This window comes from Sitophilus oryzae, unplaced genomic scaffold (assembly GCF_002938485.1).
Source record: "Sitophilus oryzae breed Bouriz unplaced genomic scaffold, Soryzae_2.0 scaffold_562_pilon_pilon, whole genome shotgun sequence".
Taxonomy (NCBI): domain Eukaryota; kingdom Metazoa; phylum Arthropoda; class Insecta; order Coleoptera; family Curculionidae; genus Sitophilus; species Sitophilus oryzae.
This window is the reverse complement of record NW_022147154.1, coordinates 345,030-357,244: the sequence shown is the minus strand read 5'-3', so window position 1 is coordinate 357,244 and position 12,215 is coordinate 345,030. Positions and strand designations below refer to the sequence as shown.

The 12,215-nt window shown below is 29.7% G+C and overlaps 1 protein-coding gene across 1 annotated transcript in view; it reads left to right on the top strand.

Annotated features, from left to right (window-relative positions):
* Positions 1–12,215, top strand: part of LOC115887290 (discoidin domain-containing receptor 2-like) — a 523,559-nt gene that overhangs the window by 464,020 nt on the left and 47,324 nt on the right. The window contains exons 14-15 of the mRNA XM_030906681.1: positions 1,387–1,391; positions 4,286–4,476. Coding sequence (XP_030762541.1) covers positions 1,387–1,391; positions 4,286–4,476 — 196 coding nt within the window. The remainder of the gene's footprint in view (positions 1–1,386; positions 1,392–4,285; positions 4,477–12,215) is intronic.

Below are 12,215 nucleotides of genomic sequence, written 5' to 3'. Positions count from 1 at the left end.
ATCTTCCAATTTCTTCAATCAACGATATTGTTGTTGATTGAAGGTATAAGCAAAAAAACTAAACCTTTATTTGAATCAACGATTTTTGACTTGATTTCAAAAAATTCTTTTAATCCACGATATTATCAAATCCAACTTTATATGTATCTTAGCATGACTATACCAGTTTTTTAACAAAATATATAATGTATCCTATTATATATTTTGTACACAAAGGGGTTCGTTTCCATTTTAATAGGTAGGTACGTAAAGTTTCGAATGAATAATGACTTTTACTTTCTCGCATGACCTGAATGACTATAAATATATATGTTATACCGGTTTAGAATATTTTCCCTGCTTGTACAAGCGGGAACGTACCTACTATACTTTTATGACATATGCCATTTAAACAAGTTAATGATTGTGTCCGAAAATTCTGTTTTACTTTTTTGAGCATAATGCGGATAAACGAACTAAAAACGTGTATGTTTTAATAGAAATAACAGAAAATATGAACTTCTAATATATACCATAACTAACATTTCTAAGAAACTTGCAATATCTGTGTCAACATAATTAATTTTTCATCGCTATATTTTTTTACATATATTTATACCATATAATCGGAAAAAACGGTATCAGAAACTACTGGGGAATGACAATCGATGACAATTTTGGCGAGAGAAACTGACATAAAACTTATCAAGAATTAACACTATAATAAACTAGTAGCTTTACTCCTTGTCAAATCCTTTGTTCTTTTTCTGCCACTTTATATGAACTTGTTCTCGCTTCCCGTGACCACTGACGTAGCTGTGTAGTCGTGGCACTCATATTTATGAAACTCATATTTAGGAAACTCATATTTAGGAAAATATGAGTTAATAATAAAATAAAACAAAAAAAATCATAAGAGAAATAAGAAAATCATAATCATAAATCATCAAGTAAAAATTTGCTTGAAAACAGAATATTTTCACATTTCGTGTAAGTAACAATAATTCTTCTGTATCTGAAAATCTTCTGATGGGAAGAAATGCGGAAAAATATATAATGACATAATATTTTTATATTATTATCTATTCCAAAGATTTTCTACAACTTTTTTTTAATTTAGAACAAGTTTAATTTTAACATTAATGTGTTTGTTTTGTAGTAATATATTGGTTAGGTGATTTTCATTGGATAACTAATACATTGAACAACACATTGTACTAAATAATAACATAACATATTTAAACTTCAATAATTGCTAATAAACATTACACAAATTTCAAAAGAGAAAAGAAGCAAGAACAATGAGAAATATCATCACTACTTTCACACGTAATAAAAGAATATTTTTTTAGTTATTGTTACCGAGTCCCGAAGGTACCGAAAGAACCGGGAATTAATAATTTCTAGTCCCGGTTCTTTGATATCTCAAAAGAACCGGGAATTAATAATTTCGAGTCCCGGTTCTTTGATATCTCAAAAGAACCGGGAATTTCCGGTTCTGAACCCTAGTCACTATATTATCAAGAAATTATGTTTTTTAACTAAAAACCAAAAAAAAAATTCCAGATTTTTTTTCAAAAAAAAACTGCCCAGAAATATCCTCATATTTCTAGGGCCAAAATATACTACCATTAAAAATATTTGCACTTGTTTAAGACTCACCCTCTATAGGGCGATTTACGGTTATGGCACGTTATAGCGTTTCGGGAACCGGAGCTATTTTTCGGAACAGGTCATTTCGGTACCATATGCCTCTAACGAACCGGGATTTCCAGTTTTTTTTCGGTACTTTCGGTACTAGCAAATTTTTGTTCAATGATGGTGCAGTTCGTTAAAGAGCAAGCAAGGGATGGTTGTCAAAAGTAAAATCGATAAAAAATTGAGGCTGTAAAATAACAGATCGTAAACTAGCAATTCAACTCAAGTTACGGTAATCCTCTATATCATCTTCTATACAGGGTGAGCATTAAATAAGTGCAAATCGTTTCAGGGCTGGTAGATCTCGAAAAGAAAAATATATATTTTTTTCTACTTTAAATATTAAAAAAAGTGACAATATGAGCAAGTTTTGACTAATTTAGATACTATCAGATCGTAAACTAGCAATTCAACTCAAGTTACGGTAATCCTCTAGATCATTTTCTATACAGGGTGAGTATTAAATAAGTGCAAATTGTTTCAGGGCTGGTAGATCTGGAAAAGAGAAATATATTTTCATTTTTTTTACTTAAACATTTCTTTCCACTTTTTTGGAAAACTTTCTGTATCTAAATTTAATCTATGTTGCTATATTATCAAGTAAGAGGTTTATTTAACAGAAAATTAAAAAAAAATCCAGTAAAATTTTGAAAATACTAAATTTTATTTTTTTTATGAAAAAAAAATCATAAAGGTGTTTCTAGTAAGTATACCACCCCTAAAAATATTTGCACTTATTTAAAACTCACCCTATATTTACAATTTTTGATAATCTTCAGAAAAATGTAGATGACATTTTAAATAATTTATTGATTCGTCAACATATTCTGCATATAAAAATAAGTAAAGAAGTTCTCCCCCATAAATTTATGTCCTAAAATTCTTCAATCCGGGGATACAGGATGTAGAAGTTTCATTTCTATTTCAATTTTTTCTATATTAAATAATCTAAATTTTAAATAATCTATTATTTAATATTAATCTACTATCTATGTTGCTATATTATCAAATCAGAGGTTTATTTAACGGAAAATTAAAAAAAAATTCCAGTAAAATTTTGAAAATACTAAATTTTATTTTTTTTATGAAAAAAAAATTATAAAGGTGTTTCTAGTAAGTATACCACCCCTAAAAATATTTAAAACTCACCCTATATTTACAATTTTTGATATTGAAATTGAAATTGAAAAAAATTTTTGATATTCTTCAGAAAAACGTAGATGATATTTTAAATATTTTATTGATTCGGCAACATATTCTGCATAAAAAAATATGTAAAAAAGTTCCCCCCTATAAGATTATGTCCTAAAATTCTTCAATCCGGGGATACAGGGTGTAGAAGTTTCATTTATATTTCAATTTTTTCGAAATAATCTCTCAACTAATCTCGATATTTGGATAAGAACTGGTGTCAGGGTTTTTTTAACTTGATAAATTTGACTTCAATATCAATACGGTGCGTAGGAGGCGCCACCTACATATTTTTTAACAGTAATAACTTTTCATCCGTACTTGTATAAAACTACTGAACGAAAAAATAAAAATTTCAGCTATTTTTACGTAAGTTTTTCATTGCCTTTCTTGAGATTCTACTTAGCTAAATAAACATTTATTTATTTAAACAAATAAAACAACTTTACGCGCTGGGACCATATATTTTTAAAAAAAATCCTCTATGGGTTTTTTGCCACTGCAAGAAAATCTACAAAATAAAATAGTTATTTTAAGTAAACACTTCTGCGTTAATCCCAAACGGAAACTACTTGTCAGAAGTTAGGTTTAAAGATATACAAATTTGCCTAACGAAAAAAAAAGCTTAACGTTTCGGAAAGTTTATCTCTTTGCGTCGACGGAAGCAAAAAAATACAAAGAATAAAGAAAAAAACTATCTAAAATTTTTAAATTCAACTATTTGAGAACACTTTAGTTTTTTAAAACAGATACCTCTACAAAAACCGTTGACTTTCTGTTAAAATGACATTATATCCAAAAGTTAAACTTCAAAATTAACAATTACTACCTGATAACAATTACTTAATAAGGTAAAACCAAAAAGCCCAAACTTTCTGTATGATTATTTTTAATTTTTACGTATGTTATGTTTATTTATGTTATGTTCTTTAAAATAAAAAAAAGGCGATTGCCATACATTACTAACATCTACAGATGCATGAGCAATACATTTATTTTTATTAGATTGTATTAAAAAAACCTCTTTTATTTTCTTTTAGAGGCTATCGCTTCTTTCATTATAATTTATTCTGCGCCCTGTGTTCCATGAATGCTGACATATCTTAAATTTGTAAAAATCTCCCTTTCTTAAATAATCTTTAAGTTCTTTAATTCGAACATTTAAGGGTCTAGATGTTTCACAAATGTAAAATTTATCGCATTCACATGCTATTTGGTATATTACATTTTTTGTTTGTTGTTCTGTATTATTTTTTTTTGTCAGCATTCATGGGCACAGGGCACAGAATAAATTTTAATAACGCCAAAATTATAATGAAAGAAGCGATAGTATATATATATATAGAAGATAAAAATACTAATACTAAGTAAATAAGCTGACGATGAAAACTAATCATAAAAAATTATTATTTTTTAGATTTTACCAGCGTTAACAGTTTTCAAGAGGAGCTGAAATTTACGTCACCGTCATTTTACAATTTGACACCCCCACCGCCGCCAACGTCCAGACCGCCAACCTACGATGTGCAAAATTACCAGGCCCCAAATGGCACCCCTAACGGGGTCCTGCCCTCTGAAAATTACTATGCCGCCACCGACATTATCAAGGTAATTAAGGCTGAAATTTTACACAAATTAATAATTATGAAGCTTTATGGCGGTAACCTGTACGCAAGAAAGGTTATTCTCTTCAACTTTTATAAACAGAATTACAGTAAAAATGGTAAAAAATATAATATGCGAAAGCATATTTCTAATATTAATAAAAAAATATGTTTTAATATTAATAAAAATTCTAAAAAATCTTTATTTATATGTCATATTAAAGCTATTTTTATTCTGTGCATGATGTTATAAGGGTGCCTATCAAAAAGTTGCCGTAAATAAATATATGCCTATCAAAAACTTAGCCGTAAAAATAAAAATAGCACGGTTCAAAGTTTTTCCTAAGGGCCCGGCATATTATGTATGCGGGGTATATTATGTAGCTTCAATAATAAAAATTTAGGAATTTTGTATAGGCATGGTGCATTCTCCGCCGGTGCTGCCACCATCGAAGAATATCGTAAACAACTACTACTAACAAATACACGGATTTAAATAGCGAGAATACGAAAAATTTATTATTTAATTATTCTAAAAGTGTTAGGAAGTATAATTTGTGAAAATTCTAAAAATAAAAATAAAAAGTAAATATTTTGATATCTTCAGAAGGCCTAACTTGTATTAAAATTTATTATTTCAGTTAAAAAAACGTTTTAGGTGAGTTCAACTACGGTAGAGAGCATAGTTTTAATCACCGGTTTTGCTAGTGGGGTATAATTAGGGTTATTTCGGCTATAAATAAATTTTTTAAAGGTATATAATTATAATTTTAGAAGATGTTCATAAAACATTTAATCAGTAGTTGATTAAAAAAAGTATACCATTAATATTGCAAATTACATTTTATCCTCTCATAGTATATTATAAGTCTATTTAATTTTTTCATTATGTAACGAGCACTTTGTTTACTCACTTGTTTCGTCGAACTACTTGAATCCATTTATGCTTTTGATTAAATTGGTATAAACTATGAAAAATGTTGTTTCGGGAGAGTTGAATATCCGGGAAAGTTGAATTATTGAATGTTATTGCACCCAACAACGCTCCAATTACGCTCTCCTTTATGCGTTAACATTTTTTCGGCAATTTTATTAACATTAGAAATTGTCACAACACAATACGACGACGCCTAGTTCGAATTCTTTTTCACTTATATTTTACTACCCGAAACAGCGTTACATCACACAAACCTCGTACCTGAGTGTTTTATAGTCTCAATAACTGCACTAGCAAAAAACCTAAATACTTAATATTATGACAACACCACGATTTCAATATTACTTTAATGCGATCAATATGACGGCGGCGGCGCGGCGCCGGCGTGAAATAGGTACTGATCTGTGGTACCGATAATTTCTGATTTTTTGCCGTTCAAGCACTGCGGTCGGATTTGTTGAAATGAACTGAAATGCACCAAGCCTATAAGTTCCAACCTAAAGTATGTGTATTTCAGGAAAATATTTTAATTATTTACTATCTACAGGGTGGCTCAAAAAAGTGTGTGTGTATTTATGCATGTATCATAATAAATCTAATTATATGATACGGTTTTCACGCTAGTTTTTTAAGATAGTTGGATAAGAGGATGATTGATTGGTAAATTTTATATTTAGAAGATTTTATAAACTATTTTAATTATTAAATTATTATATATATATATATATATATATATATATATATATATATATATATATATATATATATATATATATATATATATATATATATATATATATATTATATATACATATATATATATATATATATATATATATATATATATATATATATATATATATATATATATATATATATTATATATACAATATATATATATATATATATATATATATATATATATATATATATATATATATATATATATATATATATATATATATATATATATATATATATATATATATATATATATATATATATATATATATATATATATATATATATATATATATATATATATATATATATTTTTTTGTTTTCACTCTTGGCTTTAGGTCGTTGGGGTTGCAAAGATGTTTCTAGATTTTGTTCATTATTTTTTTATTTTGTGACGACGTTTCGACAGTATATGTTTTTTTCAAGCCTCTTGAACGTAGATTCTTACAGAGTTAAAATTTGTTAAACTGAACAACACAATAACACATATTAACTATTGTTTTTAATTGTTTTTGGACATTACACTTTACTACGAGCACGTACGTATTTCCTTGCAGATCGCTCTGTATAAAACACATTTATCGGTTCAATACCCGATGTCTACTGGAATCTTTGCAACCCCAACGACCTAAAGCCAAGAGTGAAAACAAAAAAATATATAGTATACAGGTCAAAGAAACGAAACAAAAAATATATATATATATATATGAAATGAACAAAATTCTTACAGCTTTAGTGTATATTAATAAATAATATTTTCTTGCCTTTAGCTGTGTATTTTTTCTAATTTCGAAAAATCGAAAGTAGAGAAAAAATTAAAAAAATATATAATTGTGGGAGTGGAGCTTGGTTCCCCCCTTTACGACAAGCAAAACAATTTTCTTTTTACTTTTTATTTTTTTTAATTTTTTCTCTACTTTCGATTTTTCGAAATTAGAAAAAATACACAGCTAAAGGCAAGAAAATATTATTTATTAATATACACTAAAGCTGTAAGAATTTTGTTCATTTCATATATTTGAGCGGGCCGAAAAACGCTCTTTACCATCTTTGACGGGAGATGCACTAATATCTCACCGACACTTTACGACATCGTCTGCAGATATAGAGAGTTTTGCTTGCCGTATCGGTGAGAACCAGCCCCTGGACAGCCCACCTGATGAAGGGTAGGCCCAGAAACCGGTTGTGGGAGTGGAGCTTGGTTCCCCTTTACGACAAGCAAAACAATTTTCTTTTTTTACTTTTTTTTTTTTTAATCTTTTTTTCTACTTTCGATTTTTCGAAATTAGAAAAAATACACAGCTAAAGGCAAGAAAATATATATTTATTATATATATATATATATATATATATATATATATATATATATATATATATATATATATATGTGGTGGGCCACTGAAAACTTACAATGGCTATAATTTTTAAACCAAAAAAGATATCAAAAAAATAAAAAATACCGTTTCTATAATATCGAGGGGGAATGCATATGACGTATTTTTTGAACCACCCTGATCTACCCCTTAAGCGGCACCCCTACTTACTTGAGAATCTTAAATAGCAACACCCCACTTGTGGCGCCTTTTTGGAAAGCCCATGAAAAATGCTAAACGATGATCATAAAGTTTTTAGGGTGAAATCGAAAAACTACTCCTTTCACGAAAAATTAGGTGGACATTAATTTAAAAAGTGATGTTTCAGCTCGTGTTTCAGTATAAGTTACAAATTGGGACCCAGCTAAATGAGGCAAATAAGGTATTTTTCAAACCACCCCGACCCACCCCTAGTTGTCACCCCCTCACTTCTAATCTCATCAATGCCATTTTGAAGCTAAGAATAAAAAATGTAGATAATAAAAAAGGCAATACAAAGATGTTTTACTAATTGTTCCGCCTAATTTTGCGATAACGCAAATTCTTCCTTATCATCTATTTTTTTACTTTCAACAAATAGGAGTGCATTTTCAATACTCTTCTGACAGATGTTAGAGGTATACCTGTGATTGATGCCAACTGGCGTGTTGATGCTTCTGGATTGATCGATACCTGACCAATAACTTCCATCTGCATTTCTTCATTCAGTACCCTGGACCCTGTCCTTTTTTTTATTTTTAACCGATCCAGTTTCTTGAAACTTTAGAATCAAATCTCTAACATAAACGTAACATAACCGTTTCAAAATAGCACATACCTTCAGCACCATAAATAAAAACTATTTGAATTCTTTCTTCCACAGTATAAACCATTTTTCTTTCAAATAAGCGAATCAAATAAAGGTTTAAAATAACATCAAATTTGCAAACGATTGAAAATCGATAGAAGACAGTGTAAAAACGCAAATATTTTTTAAGAAAACGTTTTAAGATTCCTGTTTGTTGAAAGTAAAAAAATAGATGATAAGGAAGAATTTGCGTTATCGCAAAATTAGGCTGAACGATTAGTAAAACATCTTTGTGTTGCCTTTTTTATTATCTACATTTTTTATTTTTAGCTTCAAAAGGGCAATGGTTTCAAAATGGCATTGATGAGATTAGAAGTGAGGGGGTGGCACCTAGGGGTGGGTCGGGGTGGTTTGAAAAATACCTCATTTGACTAATTTAGCTGGGTCCCAAAATCATTAATGTCCACCTAATTTTTCGTGTAAGGGGTAGTTTTTCAATTTCAAAATTTCTTTATGATCATCGTTTAGCATTTTTAATGTGCTTTCCAAAAAGGCGCCATAAACGGGGTGTTGCCATTTAAGATGTTCAAGTGAGTAGGGGTGCCGTCTAAGGGGTAGGTCGGGGTGGTTCAAAAAATACGTCATATATATTCCCCCTTGATATTATAGAAACGGTATTTTTTATTTTTTTGATATCTTTTTTGATAAATAACAGAACAACTGGAAATAGTAAAAGAATATATTATATATTTGGGACAACTAATACACAGCTCGGGATTTCTACTAACAGAAATCAACAGAGAAATTAAGTTTGCATGGAATACTTATGGAAAAAACTCAATCAATTCAATTCAATAATGCAACTTTATCTAAAAAAGAAAACAGTCGACCAATGTGTACTACCAGTCAGGACCTATGCATGTGAAACCTGGACACTTAAAATGGACATTATAAGGAAACTGCTGATCGCAGCACAATTTTGTTTGTATAAAAATATGCTGGGAATAACCAGGGAAGATCTACAAGAATAGAGTGGATACGACAAAAGACCCAGGTAAAACATGTCCAGAGAATAAAATCTCTCAAGTGGCAATGGGCAGGACACCTGGCAATAAGGACAGATAACAGATGGACCACAAAAATTACAGCATGGTACCCACGAGGAAGAAGACCAAACCTGAGATGGGACTGTGATATTAGAAAATTAGGAGAGATAACTTGTGCCCGCATAGGCAACAATAAACAATAATGGGCCCAACCATGATGATGATGATGATGATATTTAATACATTCTCGGTTGTACTATATGCCATAATTTTACGATTTCATTATTTTTATATTTCTTTCAATTTTACGGAAATATTATAAAAGTTTTATGTTACTGTAACTGACACAAATATATCCAAAAAGAAGACTTTTTTAACTTTTAGTTTCTTACTTTCGTGATTGTGTTTCTGGTCACGTAAACGATGTCAGCATTTTTGTGTATGCAAGAGACATTTTCATTATCGTGTCCAATTAAAATAGTAATACAACTCAAATATTAAATTAGAAATGCAAAATAGAAAATTTGTCATGTTACTGGATGTCTTAAATTTAAATAATAGTGCAATTAGTTTTTAAAAGAGTAAATAAACATTTTTGTCGTCTTGAAATTTTATTATACAATGCCTTTTAAATTTTTCTACATATAAATATAAATTAAAAATATGTATTTCAATTTCAAACGTAGAAACTTAAGTCGACTTTCTTGAAGAAACTACACTTTTGTGGCATGAAAAAATAGCATTTTAGGTACTTTATAATTTATTTCGAACGTCTTCCTATGGTGCTTTGGAAATGTTTTCATAAAAATACAAAATTCTCCATAGCAAGAAAGTTACAGCAATTTGTTAAAAATGCACATTTTTGAAAAACACCCGGTAACTCCGAAACGGTAACAGATATCGATGTGCGGTTTTCACCATCATGTTCTTGATAAAAAGTGAGCTTAGATACCGATATTAGTTTTCGTCTATCTCCTATAGAAAAGGGTGTTCCCTTTAAAAGTGTCCAATTTGGCCCACCCTGTACAGTACACATCTTTTGATAGCGAATATTTCTGCCTGAAGGATGCTGGGGTTGGTACCCATTGGTTCGGAGTATTTTTCTCGGTCCAAATACTCCTATCCCTGTTCCTGCTATGGTTTGGGAAGCATCAGTATACCACGTTATGGTATGATCTTTTACCTGCTGAGCAAACGCTTCTCTCTTTTTATTGCTCAATACCACAAATTATTTTACCTTGAAATTTTCTTAAAAAAATGATTTTGCCTAAATTTTGAAAACGACTGGATCTTTTCTGGGTTTTCTTTCTTATTTAATCTACAGTAATTTCGGGTAATATGGAATATAGGGGGTAATATGGAATACCTTATATATTTCGAAAACAATATGCGCCATCAATGTTCTAATAGTTAAAATACTATTAGTAGGTGAATTACAGATCACATGATTGGAAAAACTCAACCGCCAATACCTCAGTCGTTCATAAAACTAAAAATTGCAAATTGACGGTTACCAAAGTTTTTTTACAGGTGTTGGTTAAATTTTAATTGTGTAGTAACTAAACTATTATCTACAATTTGAGCATTTATATAGGCATTCTGTTGGTACTGACCAAGCGTGACAAAATAAGCCAAGCGAGTCAAAATCTATCTAGTGTAAAAATTAATTACCTTCTATTGTCTAAGTTGTTCTCTCTCTAAGTGTTGCAGAAGACAAGAATTCTTGTCTTGCAAATCAATTTCTTATCTTGCCTTGAAATTCAAGACAAGAAATTTTCAAAGTCTTGTCTTGCAGATTTCTTGAATGGCAAAGTCTTGTCTTGTCTTGCAAGACTCTTGAAATTTCTTGTCTTGAAAAATTTTACATTCTAACAAAAAGGTAATAATATTTCTATATTTTATTTCATAGAAAGCGTCGTATACAAAATGTAATACGGAAAAATGAACATCAATGATGCTAATTTTAGCAAAAAAAATCTTAACGGACCGCAAACGAACTACGTCAACTCGCCCGTTTAGCGAAACAGGATCCATTACCAAATAAAAGCTGTTAATTCTTGTTGGTTTATTATGTTCTATTTTGGTTATCCGTTTGTTACTTTTATTTTTTATGGTATTTATTTTATTTTTTTATTATGGAAGATTGGTTTGAAAAGTTTTGACACAGGGTGTACGAAAAGGTCATGCTAGAGCTATTTGGGCTATTTGATACTACTTTTTGTTCGCAAGGCAATTTCGTGCATGAACAGTAGTACCAATTAGCGCAAATAGCGTGCTCTACGAAGCCACCATTAGTTTCAGCTAGGTACCGTTAGTTTTTTTTATAATATCATTATACCAATATAATTTTGTGTATAATACCAATTACCAATATACGGTTTGTTGCCTCGACTTTATTTTATTTCATTCTCAACTCTAAAACACTGGCTTTGATAGAAAAAAAATGAACACTGGTCAATATTAATGCCGGTTTTATACAACATTTGCAAGTCGTAATCATAATCACAGTCTAAATCATCGTCATAATCGCAACGCAATTTTAATGTGCGTTTATAGAACATTTTTATAATCATAATTTTTATATCAGTGAAGTTGGGTAACATAATTAAAGGCTAAGTTCATGGTAGATGTCAACAGGTTTATAAAAAGTGGATAGTTGAACTTTTATGATTATGACCATGATTGTGATTACGACTACGTAAATGTTGTATAAACCCGGCATAACTTAAGCAAAGACCTAATTATCACTTAAAAAAATGTATCATTTCTAACTTTCAAGAACTCTTAAATTCAAGAAATCCTGCAAGACTCTTGAAATTTCTTGCATATTCAAGACAAGAAATTTTGAAAGTCTTGTCT